General features: G+C 45.2%; 2 protein-coding genes and 1 non-coding gene across 5 annotated transcripts in view; 1 reads left to right on the top strand and 2 right to left on the bottom strand.

Moving 5' to 3' along the window:
* The window catches only part of IARS1 (isoleucyl-tRNA synthetase 1), a 100,446-nt gene extending 85,370 nt beyond the window's left edge, over nt 1–15,076 (bottom strand). The window contains exons 1-8 of one of the 3 annotated variants that reach the window (XM_090148040.1): nt 14,956–15,026; nt 13,151–13,263; nt 12,573–12,663; nt 10,487–10,606; nt 9,806–9,962; nt 9,214–9,333; nt 7,959–8,041; nt 1,709–1,826 (exon numbers count right to left, since the gene is read on the bottom strand). In XM_090148040.1, coding sequence (XP_090004166.1) covers nt 1,709–1,826; nt 7,959–8,041; nt 9,214–9,333; nt 9,806–9,962; nt 10,487–10,605 — 597 coding nt within the window. In that variant the 5' untranslated portion in view covers nt 10,606; nt 12,573–12,663; nt 13,151–13,263; nt 14,956–15,026. Of the gene's footprint in view, nt 1–1,708; nt 1,827–7,958; nt 8,042–9,213; nt 9,334–9,805; nt 9,963–10,486; nt 10,607–12,572; nt 12,664–13,150; nt 13,264–14,955 lie in introns of all 3 variants that reach the window. The other 2 variants (XM_031609216.2, XM_090148041.1) reach the window with 2 other exon arrangements.
* On the bottom strand, nt 11,535–11,669 carry LOC116239669 (small nucleolar RNA SNORA84). Its single transcript, XR_004169143.2, has one exon. It is a non-coding gene; the product is annotated as a small nucleolar RNA SNORA84 (small nucleolar RNA).
* A 373-nt stretch (nt 15,077–15,449) lies between the features above and the next one.
* LOC149916406 (uncharacterized) lies at nt 15,450–17,626 on the top strand. The gene has a single exon (XM_090148042.1). It carries the CDS (start codon nt 16,769–16,771, stop codon nt 17,435–17,437), a length of 669 nt encoding a protein of 222 aa, XP_090004168.1. The 5' UTR covers nt 15,450–16,768; the 3' UTR covers nt 17,438–17,626.
* The last annotated feature ends 5,846 nt before the right edge of the window (nt 17,627–23,472 follow it).

Here is a 23,472-nt window from a genome sequence, read left to right as displayed (position 1 = left end):
GCAGCTATTTATGTCTGAGCTAAGGGCTGTTCCAGAGGGAATTTTCTGTGAACATCTGGTGCAGTCAACAGTAAAACATAAATATTACATAACTCTTGAACTGCACTCAGCACCAAGCAAAGATTGAGCTATCACTGCAGCTCTGTCACTTAACAATTGAGAAACAACACTGTAGTTATTCATTTGGTTTTCTGAAGCACAAAGTTGACCAGGTAGATAAAAAACAAAAGCCACGAAAATAATAATAATTACACTGAGGCTTTCAAGTGATGCTCACAAAATTAAACCTGCTTTAAGCTGAAGATAAAAATTCTTCAGTTCTTATGTAATAACAGATACTGACATCATTTACTCAAGCCTACATTAGATACTTCATTTCTAAACATACTTCCTGCGCCCTATTTCTCACAGGATCAATAAAGAGAATCCAAAGTCTGCTTTTCACATCAAGGAAAATAGCAGCTGCCTTATTCCCAGGAACAACAGATCTTGCTAAGAATAAATCCTACCACCTCACAGACTCTCAATGCTCCTATCTCCAAAATACCACCTTGAATAAAGATGCTTTTTGCATGAAGGAGCACAGCAGCACACATAAGCCTAGACTGTATTGGTTATAGAGCAAGAAATGGCATCTAAGTATTTTGTTAAGATTTGAGGAGAAGACAGCTTTGTTCTATGTAAAAGGGGCACACAAAAAGAGTTTTTGTTCTAAAGAGAGCTCATTAATCTGAGCCTATATGAAACGTCAATTGCTTCACTTGTATTCATGAACTATTCCAGCTTTCACAAACAGAAATATCAAGATATCTTTGTAGGTGCCACTATTTCAGATCACACAACCCTTTGTTCTTCAGCATGATCAACTGAAACTGAAATACAAAAAGCATTAGTATTTGTGGGCTGCATTGTACAAGTGCATTTAAGCAGTTGTTTCAAAAATACTATTTTTGGCCAGCAAATTGGCCTTTATTAGGCAAGAAGTAAAAAAGACCAGATGTACAATTTGTGCTAGCATTCTGCTGTAACGACCCAAGATTTATGCTACAAGGATTCGGAGGCCTGGGTGGGGATTGGAAAGGACACAAAACCTCTAAATTTGAAAGATTAGGACATAACTGCTGCCTTCAAGTAAGCAATCATGAATTTGTTCCAAATAACAGCTGCATCTAGTAGTGTGTTTTAAGAGACTGTCATACAGTGCTTAGTACACTTAGTTTTATACTGGAGTTTATCATTTTAAATTAATGATTCTACACACTATAACCAAATGTGGTCTTTGATAATTCTTACCAATACACCAACAAAAGATTTCAACTTTGCCAATGAGCCTCCTCTTTTCAGATCTACACAGCCAGGGACAGCTGCAGCACTCCTCTTAGTATTTACAGTGAAAACCCAGCATAAGTGCAATACTCATCCTGAGAGCCAGAAGAGGAAATGAAAGTAATTTAGCAAACTAAAGCAAAGTATACGCCTCACGTAAGCATTAACTCAGAACAGGGAAGAAGGCAGAGATCAAGTAATCTGAACAAGCAAAGCTAATCAGAATAAAACTTAGCCTATTTACTTCATTTTCTTGCTATCAACTTGGAGTGCAATAACATGTTTATGGACCAAGCTAAAAAAACTTCAACGACTTCCAAATCTAAGTTGAGGATAGCAGAGATTTGATTGCAACACACTACATACACATATACTGACTTACCTTGTAATTCTGATGGGACTCAAAATTTGACAGTGGGGTATTGCAAGCAGTAGAAAAAGGCATGACTTTAACACCTCTATATACCAGTCCCTTGTCATAAAGCTGCTTGAAAACCCACCTGGAAGTAAACAGGGAACACAGAATAACACTTTATATGTCATGTTTAATAGAACAACAGCAAAGCATGAAGTGATGTGCTGAAAGACACATTTCTAAGCAATCAATCATCAACTAAGGACAGTGTTTCTACATCAAGAGAAAAGACAGAAATTGACTGCGACTGTGTTACTGGCTCAATTTTTAGTTTTAGCTGATTCTAGCAGTTTGGGTTTCTGTGCACTGATTGCACAGCATAAAGCAATATTCAGACAGAACACAAAGCAGTACTGCTGAATAATCTTTCTTAAATCTCCTGAATACAAAGACGACCTGAAATTTCAATGACTAACAAGGCTGAAATCAGACATAATTAAAAGAGAGATGCGATGACATGGCTGCTCACATGCCATTTTAACAGCCAATGCTAAAAAATAAATAAGTATACCACTGAGTAAATCCTGACTGAAGAGCATTTTTCAGAAGAGAACATAGCTTAGCAAGCAAAGTAATGAAACCAGCCTTATGGTGCCATAATATATTAATACCCTCCTTCATTAGTTCGTTTCTCTTTGGACTTTATTCCAGACCGAGATCAGTTTCACTTAAAGCTTTAACTCTTTTTATGCAATCTTCAACATGGTCTGTAGCATATTCGGATGTCTTCTTAAAATAACCAAAAAAAGATCCATCATATTGTAATATGAAGTACAAGTCCATGCTCAAGATGAACAGTGACTGAAAGAGCAATGCACTTTACATAGCAATTGATCAGGTGTCTGTGTGATGAACAAAACCCTATGATTTTCTTTAAATACCAGCAGATTTGCAGAAGGGTTGTGCAGGTTTAGCAGGTCTCACCGACTTGCACATTCAGAGGTACAGTCTGCAGGTTGGCTACCTTAAGAGTAGGGCAGGAGAGGGTAAGCCTTAAATATCACAATAAATTCAAGATCTGCCTTTCTTCAGAGTCAAATTCCATTTGTGAACAGTTGGAAGTGACCAAAGACTGATGATTTTAAAAGCTCTGCTGCTTGAACTATGTTTTCAAAAAGCCTCCTGATCACTTTTTTTGTGTTCCTTTCGAGATCAATAGCCCACTGCTAAGCAACCAACCCCAGCTGACAAGCAGCACTCTTTCCTTGCAGGCTGTCACTTTGTGCTTGAGAATCCAAGCCTCTGTTAAGTCAGCGTCTTCTAAGTTTGAATGTAAAATCTTCAAGATAAAATGAAAGCAGACTACTGCACTGATTTCTAGCTACAGTATCAAAGAAGAGTATCAAGAGACATGCATCAGCCTGTTATCATGGAAGACATGACATTCACAAAAAGACACATGCAATCCAACCACATTTATCCAAGGGCCTCCACTAAAAGTCACACACTTCCTGTGAGTGGTCACAAACAAGAAATCGCATCATCCAATCCATAAGATTGATAAAATGTAAGAAACCCTCAGCAGCAGCAAGTTCTGCCATGGAAGGGCCAGACCCAGAGCTGTGCACTCCAGAGGTTGCTGACCTTCCTTTCACTCACACCTCAAAAGTAACCTTACAAAAGTAACAGATGTCATGCCCAGGCAAGCTGTGGCTGCCTGATCCCTAACCCAAACTCAAAGCATACCAGTGTGTGCATCTGTTTAACAGCTGAGATTGTAATAATTGATATTTAAGTGCCTCAAACAAAATACAGAATACTGTATTTGTGAATACAGTTTCATCTATTTTCTGTGTAAACTGTGCTGGTTAATTGCAGAATTCTCATGCAAGTTTTTTAAAAACTAAACGTATGATTATCACCTCAGGATAATTAATGTAGACTGTGACAAGTGATAGCATTTACACTGAAGGTGTTCAACTTGCTTTCCAAAATTAACTAAAATACCCATCGAAAAAAAGCTTCACTTTCTGAAGAACACTGCCTACTAACAGCATAGACGAAAACTACTTGGTGAAACACTGAATATTCAATTCAGCTGAAAATATAAGCACAAACTTCAGGGCATGTGAACGCTAGATGGAGCAGCCAAGTGAAAAACCCAAGCCAGCACCTCCCTCTGGTGGCAGATCTCTCTTACTGCAAAAGAAGTGTGCCCCAATTTTCCAAAGCCAGATCAAAACGATGAGAGCTCAAAAGGATCATTCTCCAAATGATGTCACAACCATCACACGCAGGCAGCTCACTGTACAATCACTCCTTTCAGACAGCTATTCCAAAGACTCAGAATTACGAAGTCAAGACAGCTGTTTGATGCAACAGCCCTCATTATCACTATGATAACAAAACAACTACGTTGTTATCTCACGTTTCCTCAACAAAAAAACAAAACCAAAAACCTTGAGATCAGCTCCTGTGTCACACAAGATAACTGTCAAAGAGCTTTCTGCCAGCAGCACTGCCCAACCAGAACAAAGATTAACCTGGCTCTAACAGCAAGAGTCACTGAACTGTTGGCAGGTGGCTACCATGTCTTGTTTAACAATTCAACACACGAGATTTCCAACAGCCTACCCAAATCTAAGCCCCTACACTTGAAAATCACTGCCAAGTTGCAAGCAAGAGGCTCTACGTTTTTAAGCCAAAATTGAAACAGATATCCTTTTGAAAATAATAAACAAAACCACTGAATTAATTTCAAAAGGTTACAAATCAAATGCTGTTCCTCAATCCTGGCACATTTCTCCTCAAACAGTGCAAATTTAATTACATCCTCCTGGCTGTGGGATACTTACATCCCTTTACAGAAGAAAAATGAGGTTTGGGGAAAGGTGAATACAAGATGTTTATTTCAGCCATTTGTTAACAAAGATCCCTCTCTAAAGGTGAAAGAAATCCAGCTTCTAAAGAGCATGACACAACTGAGAACAGCCATTTCTTGCTCCTCAAGTGTCAATAGGGGATAACAACTGGTTCAGCCTGGTTAGTATCCAAGACTCACCATAGGTACAACTTCCAAGAATCTGGAGAGAACTTTATTACAGTATCAGTTGATCCAAGTCACATATACAGCAGACAAATATCACAAAGGGAGTCCTGGCTTCCAAAAGCTACTGCATTAGTCAATGTGATACTCCAAATACCCGTGGCATCCCATAGTAAAATTCTGTATCTCTCAGTATCCTCTAGCAGATGAAAAAGGAAATTATCCTCTTCACACACATACATCCACTTAATGTCAAAGAGAAGCTGTAAGATCACATCCTTCTCCAGTTCTTCATACCATTCCTTTGGGTTATCAAGTGATTTCAAGTGACCAAGAGGTTCTGTTTGCAGTGACTCAGTATTTAATGGGATTTTAAGTGTTCAAAGTCTCTCTGCTTCGCAGAAACTAAAAGCACCCATTAGAAATATTAGAAAATGATTTTCAAATTTGAAGTACTCTCTTTTGGCCTCTATTTTATTTGTCTAAAGAACCAAAAAGAACGGTGAACTCAATTACTGATGAAATGAAAAACAAAAAAAAAAAGTACTCAACACTGGGCAAAAAGACATAAACATAAGAGGAACCTAAGTCCAATACCAAACACAGAAAACCTGTCTTTAAAACATTATAAACCACCTTCAACAGAAAGTAAAAGCGTATTTCCTGGGGACTAGGAATCAGAAGCACAGATACCAGCAGGTCTTACTGCTTACTCCCAGGGTTATCTGTAAAATCCCAGCAGAGCTCAATTCTGCTCCAGTTCTACCCTCCAAGCTGTCAACTATCAACAGTGAGGGCGTTTCCTGCTGTAATCTTCATATCAGCGTGCTGAAGGACTCTCAATCAAATCAAACACAGAATGTTCTTGTAACAGAAAATATAAATGTGCAAAACTGATGTTACACTTATCCCATGATCAAAGTAAGCAGATGTTCAGTGTATTCCTCCTTTAGAATGCAGGTAGCAAAAGGGATGAAACAAAGACTAGTATAGCAAGAAAACCACCACCAGAGACCTAAAGTGCTAAATGCATGAGGAAAAAAATGCAGATAGCTACTAAAAAAAAAAAAAGGACAAAGTAGAATCCTTTCTTATGAACACTAACCCTCTAGTGAATTGCTGAAGAGTTGGGAATACACAAAACACAGCAGCAATTCCTATGAGGACGCAGAGATCCGTTGTTTTGAAGTCATTCTGTTCTAGTGTTGGATTAACTGCACACACAGAACAAAAGTATATTTAGAAAAAACAAGGCCATAACAATCCAGTTACTGTGATCTTTACAACAAGGACAGCTGAACACTAACAATTAGTAACAGAACTCTGCAGTACCAAAAAAAAAAAAAAAAAATCAAGGCAGAAGGAAAGCAAAACTACATCCAAGGAACAGTGGTAGGACAGCCTGGCAAACCAAGGCAAATGTTCCAGATCCAAAAGCTACCTGCAACCTCCAAAGCTGTAGCCCAGAAGTAGGACAGTGGCACCCCAAGCCTGACACTAGCACAGAGCATGGTGGGATGGGGCTGTGAGACCAAAGGACACTTCTGTTAAAGAAGGAAACAGAGTTCTTCTCTAAATAACAGTCCCAAAATGAAAACTGAAACCACAGCAGAGACAGTTCAGTAAGAGGGGCAGGGGACAGAAATGGACCAGAAGCCCCACACTGCATTTTCACAGTAAGCAGCACAGCCATTATCTCAAGCATGTAAAGCACTCATTTTCTACCATAACTAAATGCTTTTCCCTCTCTTCTCCCCGTGTGTCTGGTGTTACCACAAAGACTACAAGAACTTCTTAGAGCACAGAAGCAGCTAGAAAATGCTCCTGTCACTACTGTTACACAAGGATTTTGAAGGACACAAGTGGCTTTGCACTGCACAAGCAAACAAAGCTTTCAATTATTTTAAAAACTAAACTATGTTCAAACTGCAACCAGCAATTTCAGCCACCAGACGGCGATAAAAAGCTGTTTAATTCCAGGGGCACAGGGGAAAAAAACATCCCAAACCATCAGACTCAGAAACACACATTGGCTCTGACCTCAGAGCAGGAAACATTTTGAGTTGGGTGAAGGAGTTTCTTTCTAAAGAGGAAAACAACAGAGAAGAATAAACACCACCACCAAAAATAGGTTAGGCTGTTGAAAGAGACCCTGCACTCAATACATGTCAAGCTTGTTTTTAAATGGTTCCCAGAAGATACCAGTTAAACAGGATTATGATTCCACTAGGTAATCTGACAACAGACATGTCTCTTGTCAGTCTTCACTTTATCATTAAGCATGGTTTCTTCAACTGAATTAGCTACATATCTGCTTCTTTCCCACCATTTATCCTTTTAATAGTTCATCAAGAACTCACTGGCACTTAATGGCTCCTAGAGACATCTGGATGTTTTGTCAGTCCTTTATCATACCTGGATGTAACTTCTTAATTACATATGAAACCAACTACTCAGCTGTATAATTAAAGGTTATTAGTAAAACTAACAATAAAGAACATCAGTAATACTTCACTATGCATATAATCTGCTTTTCAATTTTAGTCAGCACATACTCTGCTAAACCTTTCATTGTAAATCACTCTGCTAAACCTAATAATGTGAAGGACTCAAGGTTGCCAGTTCCCCAGGTACTAACTCAGTTTGGTTTACCTTAACCTCTAAGGTCATCTTATCTTTTGGAACCCCAACAGGCACTCTGAAAACGCTGCCAAAATTCTTGGAAGTTAACTCTGCACCAGGAGTTCCAGAAAGCTGTCAAATTACACTGCCAAGAACAACAACAACAAGCAGATTCACAGTCTCTAAGTTCAAGCTTGAAGAAGAGGTTTAATTAGAGCTAAGCTGAGTTTGAAGCTAGTGGTATGAAGTACTCGAAGGTAGAGACAACTCCTTAAACAGAGCAAGGAACGTGTTAGTAAATCTTCAGAAGTGTTTTTGTATCAACATAAAACAGAAAGATTTGAGGCCTGAATAAGAGTAGTATTGTTCATGCTTGATTTATCTAGAATATCCTACTATTGAGTAAATCATTAGTTTGATTAATTTCCTCCATTAGGTATGAAGAGATTTCACATCCTCTTCTATATTTTCCACACTGTTTATTTGAATTGGGCATATCTGAAGACAATTTTAGTGACAGATGGATCAATGCATGTTTACCACAAATGAAGCCATTTTTAACATTTTAGACTCATGTAGCCTATATGCAGGGTGTACATGTTAACTTACCACACGGACTCCATGAATTCAGGATAGAGTGTTTTATAGTCATTTTCAAAATCAATCCAGCGTCCTAATCTGGTAACATTGAACTGTTAAGAAAACACAGGCACACAGATGAGAAGGCATCTTCACATTAAGATGACAGTACATTTCCAATATTCACTCCATAAAACAGCTTGATCTTAGAAGTACAGTGTTGTCCCATGTCAATGAAACACATCTGTGTAACATTTAAGCACAATTCAAAATTTCACCAGAGATGAGCAAAGATTGAAGCCACTGGCATAATTGTTTAGAACCAAGACCACAGAATAATCAACTATGAAGGGTGGATTAGAGATATAGAATCATAGAATTGCTCAGGTTGGAAAAGACCCTAAAGATCATTGAGTCCAACCACAACCTGACCACACTACCCTAACTCTAACAACCCTCCACTAAAATCATGGCCCTGAGCACCACATCCAAACTATTTTTAAACACATGTTGGTGATGGTGGCTCAACCACCTCTCTGTGAAGCTCATTCCAGTGCTTAACCACCCTTTCTGTAAAGTTTTTCCTGATATCCAACCCAAACCTGCCCTGGCACAACTTGAGGCCATTTCCCCTTGTCGTGTCACCTGTCACCAGTGAGAAGAGACCAACCCCACTCTTGCTGGAAGCACCTTTCAGTTATTGGAAGAGAGCAATAGCCACCCCCCCCCACACACACACCTCCTTTTCCCCAGACTGAACAGCCCCAGTTCCTTCAGTCTCTCCTCATAGGCTGTATTCTCCAAACCCTTCACCAGCCTTGTTGTCCTTCCTTGGACCTGCTCCAGCACCTCCAACATCCTTTCTGTACTGAGGTGCCCAAAAATGAACACAATTTTTTTTTTTTTTTTTTCCCCGAAGGCTCAGCTGAGGTTTAAATGTCTGAATGCAAAGCATTTAAATGGATACATACAAAACAGATACGGAAAAAAAGCATAACTAGAATCAACTTATTTTTTATCATTTAAAAATGCAATCAAGAATCACTGAAGTTTTTGAAATACGAATATGAAGTTTGAGCATGGATGAGCAACTGCTAAAATTCAAACAGGCTGCACTTGTGATTCCACATCACGACTACAGACACACAGCATAGCAACACTCGCTTCAAATCAGTTCTCCCTCTGCTGTGCTTCCTCACCCATATAGTGGCAACAAAAAGAGGTCCAGTAAATATACATACTATTAAGGAACATAGAAGGGACTGCACACCGAGCCTTTGCTTACCTCCCATTCCTTTGAGTATCTCATCACAATTCCTCTGCACTGGTTGTTGTATTCTGCAATCCCCATCTTTGCCACATCCTCCGGCCCTTTGATGCCTAAGGTTTTGTCAATCTCATATTCCTGGGGACATTGAGAACAACCAAAACAAAAACATCATACCAAAAGCTTTCAGAATTTGTCCAAACAGCTTCTTTACATTCTACTCCTTACAATGGGGCTGAAGGACCTTTCTTACTCTTCTGAGTTTTCCTGAGCACTGCAGTGAAATAAGCAGATGTTCTGAAAGATAACCCAGGTGAGATTGTGTCTTTACTATCTTAAGGGGAAAAAAAAGTTTCCTGAAACACATACCATAACAGATATGGTTAGAGTAACGAGCAGAGTGCCTGGAAAAAGAAGGCTGACTGACCAGAAAGATGCACAAGAAACCTCTACACAATCTAAGGCCAGAGCAACATGCTGGCCAATAAGCTCACATTGCTCCTTTCACAACAAATCCAGCTTAAGAGCAACATAAAAGTGACTGATAAGCAAGTAATACTGGGGAATTGAAACCAACAGACATATCTGTAGGTAAACTTATCACACATACCACAGGTAAGCCATGGCAATCCCATCCAAATCTTCTGTCAACATGAAAACCACTCTGATGAGCAAATCTGGTAACTATGTCCTTAATGGTTCCTGCAAGAATATGGCCATAGTGTGGAAGCCCAGTAGCAAATGGAGGGCCATCATAGAAGTTAAACCTATGACACAAAACAAGATAATTAATTAAATCAAAAATTAAGCATCAAATCTTCAAAAAGACTAACTACATCTCTGTACCAATACTTCGTTAATAAGAAGTAACATATGTCTTACTAGGACAGAATCAATTTCCTGGTCTGCTATCAGTCAGCACAAGTTTCACATTGACAGGGGAAATACACTCATTCCATTCCTGATTGCCAGTTCTACCAAGATTATTACTGAAAATGCCAGAATGCTGCTCCACAGCTGGCAGATATGGTTAGGAACTGTCCTTCTTTACCTGTGGATTTGTTTTATAAACCCACCAAGCAAGAAGCTGTCATTTTCTTACTACTGCCTGCATGCTGTTGATTCTCCATAAACTGAAACATGCATGGTAACTGACAGGGCAACATCAGCCACAACTGCTGTCTCCAAAGGGAGTGGCTCTGTTAACAGAACTGAGGCCAAAAACAGTCAATCCAGCTAAGCCATCCATGCATTGTCACACACAGCACCCCAGCTTTTAGCTGATTCTTACCTAGGTCTGTTCTTTGACTGTTTTAGGCATTCCTGGAAACAATTAAGCTTCTTCCAGAGCTCCAGTATCTTCTCTTCCTCATTTGGAAAACTTATGTTTTCTGGAACTTGTTGAACCATTCTTTCCCAGCAAGGACCAAACAAAGAAAACATATTTAACAGCAGTGAGAGAAAAAAAGTGACTTCACAAAAACGACTCTTTAGCAAATTTGTTTCAGTGAACCACATCTTAGCATACGTAGATAGCTTGTTTCAGCATCCACACAGAAGCAAACACTATATTCTTAGAACACCTTAAAATTTTCATAAATTAAGACTGTGCTTTTGTAACAGGAAAAAGATCAACTATTCTCTCATAGACCAATTGCTTTTTGGCTGTGATAACTAAAATCAGTAAAAAGAACTACAACTATTCCTACATCTACATTCTCAAAGGCTTAAAAACATGATTTTTTTTTCCATTTGGCTAGGTCATCATTCTCAGGGGCAACTAAAACCAGCTCAGAGTTCAGACAGAGTAATTGAAACACATTATAACAGAACATGAATTTGGCAGAAGAAACTGAACGAACAGATTAGGACAAATTCGGAGGACTTCAGCTGGGCTCTATCTTTAAAAGTACATATGATGAACCAACCTTTTTTTCCCCTCCTCTCTTCATTTTACAATTATAATAGAAATAAGGCAGAAATAGATACTTCTTGCTGGCTGTCCTGACAGTCTTTTATTTGGCCAGCTTTAAAAGGGCCCACAGAGCCAGAGCCATTCTTCAGTTCTAGCTAAGTCAACAAAAATCACAAACGACACAGATGCTTTCTTTGCAATATAGAAAACGTTCAATACCAGTAGACACAGACATTCCTGGTCTTCTATGCCTGCTAGGAGATTCAGAGCATCAGAGGCAATGGAGATGACAAAAGAATTTAGTCTTACAGTTCATTTCCTAGATACTAACTCACTTCAGCAACACTTAATTTAGTGATGTTTGCTACAAAGGTTTTCACAGCAGGCTCAGCTACTCTAACAGGTTAAATGCATTCAGGGTTTGGTCTGTAACTGTGACCGGGCTATGGAAGCTGCTCACATATCACAGGCTCCATGCGTAAATCACAGTATCACTTTTGGGCCATTTCTTCCAACTGAAGCACTGCATGCACAAACCAGTGTCCAGTAACCACAGGCCACAAATTCATACTCTTTCCAGTAGAACAAGGAAAGTCTATCATTCAGAACTGGAGGAAAAAAAACAACTACTGATGGTAGTTACTGTACTCAAGTTAGTCATTGCCAGTCAATTTTTTCCAGTTAGAGAACAGAATTCTAAAAGACAAACCTGAATTCAAACCCATGCATGTCTCACCCTTAACCGAGCACAGTGTTAAACCAAGACATCTGTGTTCAGCAAAAGCAGGACAAGTTCACACACTGATGCATGAATAATTCAGCATACTCCAAGAAGAAAAAAGTTCATAACTATAAACAATGTTAGTATTCTAATACCAAGAAAAATCAAAGGAATCTCATCGCTCTGCATACAGACTGAGAGAAAACATCACGACTAATGTCAGTAAAATGATTATACAAATGTATCTGATTATAGAGTGGATTGGGGTTGGAAGGGATCTCAAGCCCACTTGGGTTGCCCCCCAACAGGTCATGCTGCTCAGAGCCCATCCAATCTGACTGTGAATACCTTCAGTTCTCTGAGCACCGGCACTTCACCACCCTCTATGTAATTAACTTTTTCATAAGACCTCATCTAAATCTACAAGCCTTTTCCAATTAAAGCCATCCCTCCTTATCCTGTGCCTATCCCCCTGATGAAGAGCCCCTCCCCACCTTTCCTGTAGGTCCCCTTCAGGTACTGAAACGCTGCCTGTCCTCATAGGAGAGGTGCTCAATAACAGAGCTCTTTCAGGCAAGACTTCAAATTTACATACAGATTAATAAAAGCACAGGTTGTTTTGTTGTTTTTAGTTTTGCGTTCTTGTTTCTCTGTTCATTTTCATTTGACAAAAACAAAAAAAAAAGATAGTTTAAGACAGTGCACCAAGAAATGTTTTATTTTTCCTAAAAGGACACTTACTTGTTCTAAAAGACAGAAACATTCAACAGCAAGGGCATCAAAGTCTGCAGTCTGTACTACAGAGGTCTCAAACTTATGCTGAGCTTTTTTTCTGGAACAAAAGAACACACAAGCATGAAAAGTCAGTTGGAAAGGCTTTTTTTATATATCAACATTTAAAAAATATTTCATAATTCAACAAAAAAAATCAGCAAAAATCCTACTATGAATGAACAAAGATTTCAGAAACACACTTGACAACATAAAGCACGTAAGGACTAACAATTAACAGGAAGTGGATTTGAAAACTATTACTCACTTTGTTGACAGAACAACTGAAAATAACTGAGATGAACTAAAAGCACCCCTAATGACACTTCGATAAGCAACAAAGTCTAATGAATATACTGTATTCTATAGCAGAGGTCTCCCAGCTTAACGGGTTTTATGATCACCTTCTTATCCTTGTTCCAATCATAGCATCCTGCAAGCTATCCTATGAGACCTATGCAGGACATTCCTTCCCTCTGCAGACTGGGAGAAGCCTCCTTTCTTCATCTACACACCCTTCCCAACTTAACACATCATTTTATACTCACACAGAACTAGACTCTCACACTGCCTGCCTCTTTACGTAATGAGCTCCGAGGTAAGGCAATTTCTGGGGTAACAATTGTTCAAATTATCATCTGATAACCAAGAGCATCCACTTCTGGAAAGGATGGAAAGAACAACGTTTAAAATGTAGACAGGTGGGCACAGAATGCTTAGCCACAGAACAAACATTCTTCTGAGAATCTCACACTAATGCCTATAGTAGGGAATAAAGCTGCAATGCCAACCAAACACCTCAGAGCAGGTAAGAAAAAGTTATCACGGGCAGCAATCTTTAAAACCTCTTTTTAAAGTGAATAATATTGTCCTGCTCTAACCAGCACCTGCTGTAAACCAACACCTGGTCGGAAATGCAAGAATGAAGTTGTGTTCTGAGCGACCAAAAGGACAAGGTTGCCACCCCACTGGCCAGCTTCCTTCATTCATCTCCCTAATCTCTCCTGCAACTCCTGAGAGAAATTACGTCAGAAAAGAATGAAAAACAGGACTGCTATCACAGCAGCTTTGTATTTGATGGTAACAGACCAACAGTGACCTGATTATTTGACTAAGATAGCTGATGGCAACAGAAGCAATGAGTTACAGACCTTTCTTACTGAAAAATATGTCCTAAAGTGAGCAGAACAGCAAATCAAAGCAGGAAACTGGGAAGCAACAAATTCTAACACCTTAACTGATAAATGAACTCAAAGTGAGCCCAATACTTAAGGATAGGTTTGGGAAAGTGTATTGAAATTAACTGATATGAACATATCGCTGAAGTGAAACACTGCCTGAGGTGGACTATAGCTCATCCCCTCCTCTGGAAGCAATGTTTGCTGCAACAGCTGCCCAGAGAGGTTGTGGATGCCCTGTCCCTACAGGTGTTCAAGGCCAGATTGGATGGGGCCCTAGGCAGCCTGGTCTAGCATTAAACGTGGAGGTTGGTGGCCCTGCATGTGGCAGGGGGTTGGAGATTCACGATCCTTGAAGTCCCTTCCAACCCTAGCTGTTCTGTGATTCTGTTTCCTTTTATACTGAAAAGCCAATTAAAAGAATGCTAAATGAGTGCTCTGATTCCTATATTAAGGCTAAATTTGGACACAGATGTAGCTTTAAGACATCCTAGGCATGAACACAGCCTCACCCAGTACGTTATCTCTTCAGCAAGTTTTTCTGCTGTCTTCACACAACTGAAATTAAATGCACAAGTCCTCACTGTTGGAAGGAAACAACAAACCCGTATTATCTTAAAATAACTTCAAACCACCGATCAAAACCCAAAGCTGACAGCTGAAGTAGCAAACGCTGCCGCTCCACAACAGCGGGGCCGGCTCTGCGGCAGCTGACAGCAGCTCCCTGCGTGTCACCACCGAAACCAGAACAGCTTTCAGGCCGCCTTCCCACACCTCTGCCCGGTACGAAAAGCACGCTGAAGGGGAACGCCGAGGGCACGGACACGCTGCGAGGACTTTGCGTGCTTCGCCCTGCTACGCTAAGCCTCGATAAACACGACATTCTGCGGGAAGGGAAGAGTTATCCCTGAATAACTGCCTCTATCTGAACGCCAGAGAAAGCCCAGACGCCGCACGAGCCCTCGGGATGAAGCCGCACGGCGCACACAGAGCCCCACAGCTCCAGCGCCCGAGGAGGCGGCCCCGCCAGCGGCCTCACGGAGCAGAGCCGGCCGAGCAGCCGCCGCAGAAGCCCGCGGGGCCGCCCCGCCTACACGAAGCGCCCGCGAGGCCCCTCCGCAGCCCCGACACGGCCTGCGGGGTCCGGGAAGCAACCGGCGCGCCTCTCCTCTCACCTCAGCGCCGCACCGCACAACCCGCGCTGATGCAACCGCGCGCGCAGGCATGACAGGAAGCGGCGGCCGGCGCACGCGGCGCGGCCAGCCAATCAGCGCGCGGTATGTGCACGGCGCAGTAAGGCCGCTCGCCATTGGCGGTGCCCGTCGCCTAGGAGCAGCGGGAGGTGGGCGGGGCCGGGAGAGGCCGCGCCCGTCCTGAGGAGCGAGCGCCCCCTGGCGGCGGGACGGCGCGGTGCGCTCTGATCCGAAAATAAAGCGTCTTGTAAACGGGATCCGGAGTGCAAAAAGAACTAAGAACTGGGAGAAATCACGTTACTGACTGTACTCTGACCCCTTCTGCACAGAGAAAGCTTTCCTTGCCGTACACACAGGTGGATATGACGTTCGGGAAGCCTTTCATTTAACAGCGGCTTCTCTTAGTTTCGTTGGAACATTTTCCCCAGGCAGCGTAGGCTTCCTCAGGAAACAAAACACAACGCCCTGTTTGCAGCCCTCCGTGAGCTCCCTGCACATCTGCTGGCACACGAGATACGAGGCTCCTTCAGGCTCCAGAAGGGGCATTTCTCAGACAGGCTCCCTGCGGCCAATGCCAAACCCTGCCGTTACAGCCTGCAGTTTTACAGCACGTAGCGGTGTTTGAGGCCGCTGGCTTTTAAATGGAGAATTATTTCCGAGCGGGACTTCAAGCAAGCGCTGCCGTAAGTGTGTACTTTTTAGCAACAGCGTATAGAAGAACGTTGGCACGTTGCTGTTGGCAAGGTTCGGGTTACCGTCGGATGTTTGTACGGCGCCCACATGGCAGCGGCAGCCTTTCTCTGTCACGCCCCGAGGGAAGCCACTTGGGACACCGCACTGAGCCCATTTTTCATAAACGAAATGACTGCAAAGACGGGCAGAATAGGGAAGATATATTTAGGAGTGTAGTGGCTACGTCGAAAGACAAAAATAAGGTTCTAAGTTCCAGTTGAACTTGGAAGCCCGAGATCCGGGCACCACCTCCCCTCGGAGCCACGGCAGTCATCCAACCCAGCGCTCAGGGACGGCTTACGCAGTTTGCGTACCAGCTCTGCGCCAGCGGAAAGGGCAGCTACGCAAAGAACCGAGCGCAAAAGGGGTTCGCGAATAGCGGGCGAGCAAAATAACGCTCCCCGAGCGCTGAGCCAAACCACCGCGCCGCGGGTGCGGGCAGATCGCGGGCTGTCGGGCGGACGGGAACGGCCGGCGCGGAGATGCGCGGCGCGGTGCGGAGCGGCACGCGGCCACCGCTCACACAGGGCGAGCGCCGGGAGGACGGGCTGCGTCGGGAGCGGCCGTGCCGCCCTCCGTGCACCCCCGCGGCGCCGGGGCATGGGCTGCGCCGGAGGCTATAAGGAGGGGTGTGCGGGTGCGCGCCGCCAGTCGGCGTGGGGCGGCGGCGGAGGGTGCGGTGCGAGGCGTTCCCCGCGCTCCTCCCGGGCCCGGCCGCGGCTCCTCGTTCCCCGGCGGTGCGCTGACAGCGTGGGAGCGGGCCGAGCGTCTGTCAGCGGCGGCCCGGCGCCGGTCAAGCTGCCCCGCGGCCCGCAGCCCTTCGTCCAGGCTATGCGCTGCAGACGGGCTCCGCTCAAGAAAAAAACGGAGCGGATCGTGAAAAGGTAGAGGCGGCCGGCGAGGCCCCGCCGGCGGGGAGGCGGCACGGAGCGGCGGCACGGAGCGGCGGCACGGCTCCGGGGAGCGGCAGCCGAGCCCGGGGCTGAGCGGAGCCGCGCGGAGGGGCGGCGTCGGAGTCGGAGCGTCCCGGCGGCGGACGGGAGCATGTGAGAGCGCGGCCGCGATGCTGCGACGCGCGGAGCCGGCGGCGTGGAGCGGAGCGCGGCGGCCCCGCTGGGCGCCCGCACGCGGAGAGGGGCTGCCGGGCGCCGGCTGCCCGCTGCCGAAGGGCGAGGCGCGGCGGGGCGGCAGCCGCTCGCGGTGGCCTCCCGGGCGGCGGGGCGGGCAGCCCGGCGTGTGGCGGAAGCTGCTGGGCAGCCGCACGCACAGCCACCTGCAGCACTCCCTGCAGCTGCAGCAGCGCTGCCGCGCCGTCCGCCGCTGCCACCGGCCCTACCGGCCGCGGGTGCTGCTCTCCCTGCGGCCCGTCAACTTGCTGGGCCGGCGGGCGCCGGGCATGCGGGCGCCCCGCAACACCAACCAGTTCCTGATGCGGGAGAAGTACCAGCTGATGCACCTGCGCTCGGACTCGGTGGGCACCGAGAGCGGCGGGTCGGACTGCGAGATGGACCCGCTGGACATGGACTCGTACCTGGGGGTGCTGGAGAACGCCCGCGGGGCGCTGACGGGCCCCGCCGAGGATGCGACGCCCCGCCCGGCCGAGCCCCCGCCGGCAGCTCCTCTCCTGGCGCAGGAGGAGAGCCAGCAGTACTTCCCTTCCGAGGACGATGTGCTGGAGAGCGAGCTCTTCATGGAGAGAGACTTTCTCGAGTTCTGCAGCCGGATCGCCTGAGCCCGGCGGGGCCGCGGGCGAGCGCTTTATTTATTCCTCGGTCGCCTCTCCGCGTTTTTGGCAGGAGGCGGCGGCCGCTTTTAGTACCGCGCGTGTGGACGAACAGCGGGAGCTCCCGCGGCTCTCTTGTAAATAATAATAAAAAAAAAACTTTTCTGCAGGAGAGCCGGGAGCTGAGTGTGCTTTGCCTGGGGAACGCGGGGGGGCACAGCGGGGGCTGCCGGCTGAGCGCTGCCCCCGGGGATCGAACGCTGGGGTGGGCGGGGGGTGGGAATGGGGGGTGGACGGAGCGGCGGAGACCCGGCGCACACCGCGCCCCCCAGCCCCGCCTCGGCCGTGGAACCGCTCCTCCCGAGCTCCGCTCAACGCCCGGCGGGAGAAGAGAGGGCTCCGTGCGGCGATCGACAGCGGAGCCACCGATTCTGCGTTAGGAATCCCCTAAGGAACGGCAGCAAAGTGGCGCTTGGTGCACGAGCTGTTGCCTGCCCCGCCGTGCCGTTCTGTAACTGCCTGCCTTACAGTTACGACAGCGGGGGAGCGCTGCTGTTTTACCAACCCCAGCAGAGGGAGAAATGTCTAGAAAGAAAGAAAAAAAAATGTCTTAAAGGGCATCCAAGCACCTAAACATCGCTGCTCGGCCCCAGAGCAGAGCTGTGCAGGGATGGGTGAGGCGGTAGGGTTAAGGTGCGTGGGTTTTTAAAGGTAGATCTAGAGTAGAGCCGGGAGGCATCAGTACAAAGGAGACCGACCCGAAACAGTTAACAGCGGCGGTTTACGCAACAGGTAACATTCTTGTAACTTGTTGCCACAGGAGCGGAGAGCTGCGAATGGGATCGGCGGGGCTGCAGCGGGCTGTTAGCCGTGCCGTGCCCGCTGCCTGCCGCCGCAAGGGGACACGCTGCACCTACAGGTGCCAGGCAGGATGGACGGAGCAGACCGTGGAAGCTGCTGCTCGTGCTCCTCTCCCCCACCGCCGTGCCCTGCTGGAGCCAGGGGAGCCGCGGGGCTGTCCTTACTCATCATCTCCCCAAGCACAGCGCAGCCATAGGACCCTCAGAGCTGCAATACCATCGCTGTTTCCAAACCCGTTTTCCCTTCAGCTCCCGGAGGGCTGCAGCATGCCTTGTTTTTGTGGTTTTTTTTTCCCACCACATAAAGGGGTGATGTGTGCAGGCTGCTGAGCTGGGAGAATTTGCTGCCCCTGCTCTAGAGTGCAGCCATGAAAGCAGAGTTGGATGTCAGAACCAACATGAGCCCAAACGCCGGCTGATCTGCACACATCTGCTCCCTTTGTGATCACACACAGACAGAAGTTAATCCTCATCCTTACAAAGGAAACCACATTTTCAAGCAAAATCTATGAGATCTGAAATTCTTCAGTTATGGTCCTGTGAAATCAGAAATGGGAGCACCTCTCCTGTGAAGAAAGGCTGAGGGAACTGGGTTTGTTTAGCTTGGAGAAGAGAAGGCTCTGGGGAGACCTCACTGCGGCCTTCCAGTACTTGAAGGGAGCATATAAACAGGAGGGGGAACGGTTGTTTATGAGCATGGATAGTGATACAACAAGGGGGAAAGGTCTTAAAGTGAGACAGGGGAGGTTTAGGCTAGATATCAGGAGGAAGTTTTTCACCCAGAGGGTGGTGAGGCACTGGAACAGGTTGCCCAAGGAAGCTGTGGATGCCCCATCCCTGCAGGCATTCAAGGCCAGGCTGGATGTGGCTCTGGGCAGCCTGGGCTGCTGGTTGGTGACCCTGCACACAGCAGGGGGTTGGAACTCAGTGATCACTGTGGTCCTTTTCAACCCAGGCCGTTCTATGATTCTATGAAGAACAGTGTCTTAATGCACTGTTTTCCTAGGAAAGGAAGCTGCAACACATTACATTAATGATATGTGTATTTAATTTGGAAAAAGCCATCTATTTGATGGCTACTTTTATAAGCCTGCACAGATAAATTTCAGACAATACAATGTCTTATGTGCTAAACATCACTCTTACTGGCAACAACAGGTCTGTGTCAGTCATGCCTATGCTGGGAGCTTTACTCCATGGTAAGCCCTTCTGGGAAGGAGGTGAGGGATAAACCTCATACAGGTGAGAGGAACCAGGGTTTGCATCCACACACTCTGCAAAGATTTGGACTTCAGGATGTTTGTATGTTATTAATGAACCTAGCTCTGCACTAACATGCTAATTTAATGGCTTGAATGCATATTTTGTTCTGTTGTTTCTTTTTCCCCTCACTTGCTATTTGAACAGGTAGGACAAAAACTCACTCCTGAACTTTTATTTGAAACTTGGCCTTCATTCTGTGGTGCTGCTGGTGTATTTCCATTATAACATGAATCTGCTTGAACACAAGCAAAGTAAAACAGAAGTGTAAATTAACAGAATAGCATGGGGAAATAATTATAGGCCCCGTGCTGCCTGGCAGAATTACAGATATACCTTAGATTTTCAAAGCAAGTCCTACGTTCTCACCACTAGACAGATGAATTTGCCATTCCTGTCCAAGCCACAGAGGTACATCAGTGCACCTCTCTGCCCAGAACATCCCTCCTGTTGCCTTCCTGCAGCATCCACCGCCAATTCAGACTGCACTGCCCTGCTCTGCACAAGTGCACTGTCACACACTGCTTGGGTCTGCTCATCTCATGGTAGGATTTCATGGAGATCAGAGGGGAAGAGAGAAGACAAATGGGATTCTCCCTTCCTCCTTTGGGTCCATACAGAGCCAGAGCATGCATATATTTCACCACACACCAAGCAAAACTTGTTCAGTGAGGGGTCTTCAGGTAATGCCCTTTATTGCCATGCTCACACACTCGATTTCTCATTGCACCTTACATAGTTATACTTATCTTGTTGGCAATACTTAATCCTCTTAATTTCCAGACCTTTTTCTGTTGCATTACTTATATTACTTAGGTATGTCCTGTGTATAAGTTTACTGAAGTTTCCTTCCGTTATCATTTTAGTTATGAAATGTGTTTATTAAGCATTTGGCAAGTACCTGCCTTGTAATGGGTGCAACCACAATAACACCTTAATGCTAAGTTTGAAAGCACTTAACAAAGCTGAAATTCACAGCATAACAAAGTTAGTCAACATCAAAGCTGGGAAAAAAAACCAAAAGCTCCTACTTCAGGAGATCAAATCATCAACCCAGTGACCAACAGACTCATTCATCTTCACAAGCTTCCCAACTACATGTTTTACACATGCATCATCTGCTTCTATTTCTCGTGCCACTGACTCAAATCCAGTTCATACACACAGGTGCTAAAGCAGGTCACAAAACTACAGGTATAGTTCTCGAGTGGATCAGTGCTATTATTGGGCTGAATTCGTTATATATTTTGAGTCCTAATTCTTACTCTGCGATGCTTTTTGCTTTGACAAGACTGATTTGATTGGCACAGTGATCTACCAGATCATATTACAGTGAAACACCAAACAGTGATATTTGTAGAGGGAAAGGTAGAGCAGAAGTATTATCAGTTGGAAAGCACATTTGTGCTGAGAATTACCGTGTCCATCCAGCAGTAAGTACATTATAAAAACTGCTGTATTATTTAGAAATATGTCCACCTAAATTTTCCAATAACTAACTTCAGCACAATATATATATTTTTACAGCCACACATCTCATAAAGAAATTCTGTTACAAACAGAACCATACTGTGTTCTGCCATCTTGTACAAGTCAGTAAATCATTGGATTTTTGTTGGAGCACAGTTGGGAGTCACTTTGCTCTCTTGTACAAAAGCTCATACATTGCTATAAGGGAGAAGAGACTTTTGTGGCCTGCAGAAAGTGACCATATGCAAATGGTAAGTTTGGGGGGATCTTCCTTGACACATTTCTCTTACAGAGGTAGTTTTCAAGGACTGCACATCATGCAGATAGCTCCTTGTAAACCTCCATGCAGACATCCATCCCAATGAGCTAACTGAGTGTTAGGGCAAAACATAACGGCCTTTATGGAAGTTGATATTAGATTTAGTCCATCACACGGAATTAATTTGTTAAATATGAACCCACATTTTTATTATTTGCTATCTGATTTACTACAGTCCTTTCCAGAAGATGATTCCTTTGTTTAATAGCAACAATCATCCAAAAGTTGATGCAAAAATAATTAAAATTCCAAGCTCCAGAACAGCTCTTTTAAACATAAGCCAGCAACTTCTGCCAAGGGAAAGGAAAAGAAGAACAAAAAGCCTCCTCCTGGCATGCCCGAGCATCTCGCTCAGGTTAGGAACCCTAATGTGCTTCAGTCAGCAAAGCACTGACCCCCACCAGACCTGCACACTGCACTTCTGAGCCCAGTCCAACTGGAAGCTGAGTCAAGGAGCTTTGTTTCAGCAGCAGGAGGCCCCAGCATGTCATGGTAATAACACCAATTTTGCCATTCAGAGGTTCTTGCAGGAGTCAAATCAGTGGTAAAAAATGTAATACTCATCTTTCCTCACCAAATGAGTCAGTGCAGCAGTGCTATCTGCTGCCAAGCTAACGGCACAAAGTTGACTTTTTCCTCTCTGTTATTATCACTGAGACATGCCTGGACCAGCATTTCCTTATTATCCTGCTCAACCCCTTTTTCTCTCCACAAATAAGCTCTGTAATTCAATTCCTTTCCCTAACTACCCCAAAAAACAACACCATACTGACAAAACTATGCTGCTTCCAAATCCAGACCTGCTTCCATACCATATCTGAATACTTCTTGTGCCATCAGAGAACAAGAACAAACATCAGAGAAACAATTATTTCACTTGGGTCTGTGCACTTTGTTTCCATGGGATACTTAACATAGACATGGATGGAGCAGGGGAGAGATCACCCCCATGAAGAATGCAAACTGTTTCACATGCTCGTGGAACAGTAATTGGATAAACAATACAGAAAAGCAACTAAAGAAGTCTAGGGGAAGGGTACCATTGTTTCCCCAAATGCTCTTCCAGGTGGTAACTACTTTCCTCTGGAAGAACCTTCCCAGTCAGATGTGGTTCCCTACATCTTCAGCAGTCCTCAGGGCATTTCTATTCTACAGACCTCTTCTCTCTTTCACACATGAAGAGCTTTGATATCCTTTGGGAAATAAGCTTCACAGATCTACAGTGTATTGCATGAAGTGCACATGATGGCTTCTGTAAGGCTCATGCAACATCTCCAAAATTATTTTATTAGAAAACATAGTGAACAGACTGTTTATCTGTCTCACTAACAACTTACAGAATTACAGAATCATCTGATTGGAAGGGACCCCTAAAGGCCATCAGGTCCAATCCCCTGCAATAATCAGGGACACCCACAGCTCCATCAGTGCTCAGAGCCCCCCAGTCTGAGCAGGGTGTCTGTAGGATGGGGCAGCCATCACCTATCTGGGCAACCTGTGCCACTGCCTCATTGTAATAACTTCTTCCTTACATCCAATCACTCAGTTTGAAACCATTTCCCCTTGTCCTGCTTAAGAGTCTGTCCCCTTCCTTCTTACAGCCCTCTCAGATCTCCCTGAAGCCTTCCCTTCTCCATGGTGCACAGCCTCAGCTCTCAGCCTGTCCTCATAGGGAGGTGCTCCATCCCTGGGGTCATTTGTGCCCTGTGGACACTCTCCAACAGGTCTACATCTCTCCTGTGCTGAGGACTCCCCACCTGGACACAGCACTCCAGGTGAGATGTTGCAGAGCAGAGGGACAGGATCACCTCCCTGCCCTGCTGGACACACTCCTTGGATACAGTCCATGCTATGGTTGGCTTTCAGGGCTGTGAGGACACACTGCTGGCTCATCTCCAGCTGCCATCCACCAGCACCCAAGTCCCTTCCAACAGGGCTTTTCTTTATCCTTACACCCCCCAGCTTGTACTGATAGTGGGGGTTGCCACAACCCAGGTGCAGAATTTGCACGTGGCTTTGTTGAACCTCATGAAGTTCACCTGGGCTCACTGCTCAGCCTGTATAGGCCTCTCTGGATGGCATCCCATCCCTCAGGCATGCTGACTGCACCACACAGCTTGGTGTCATCCACAAAC

This window comes from Phasianus colchicus, chromosome 11 (genome assembly GCF_987193195.1).
Source record: "Phasianus colchicus chromosome 11, bPhaCol1.hap1.1, whole genome shotgun sequence".
Taxonomy (NCBI): domain Eukaryota; kingdom Metazoa; phylum Chordata; class Aves; order Galliformes; family Phasianidae; genus Phasianus; species Phasianus colchicus.
The sequence above is the reverse complement of the archived record's forward strand: the minus strand, read 5'-3'. Positions and strand labels throughout refer to the sequence as shown.

Bases quoted from the DNA above. Each gene is read 5' to 3' on its own strand.
- LOC149916406 (XM_090148042.1), top strand. From the start codon at position 16,769: ATGCTGCGACGCGCGGAGCCGGCGGCGTGGAGCGGAGCGCGGCGGCCC.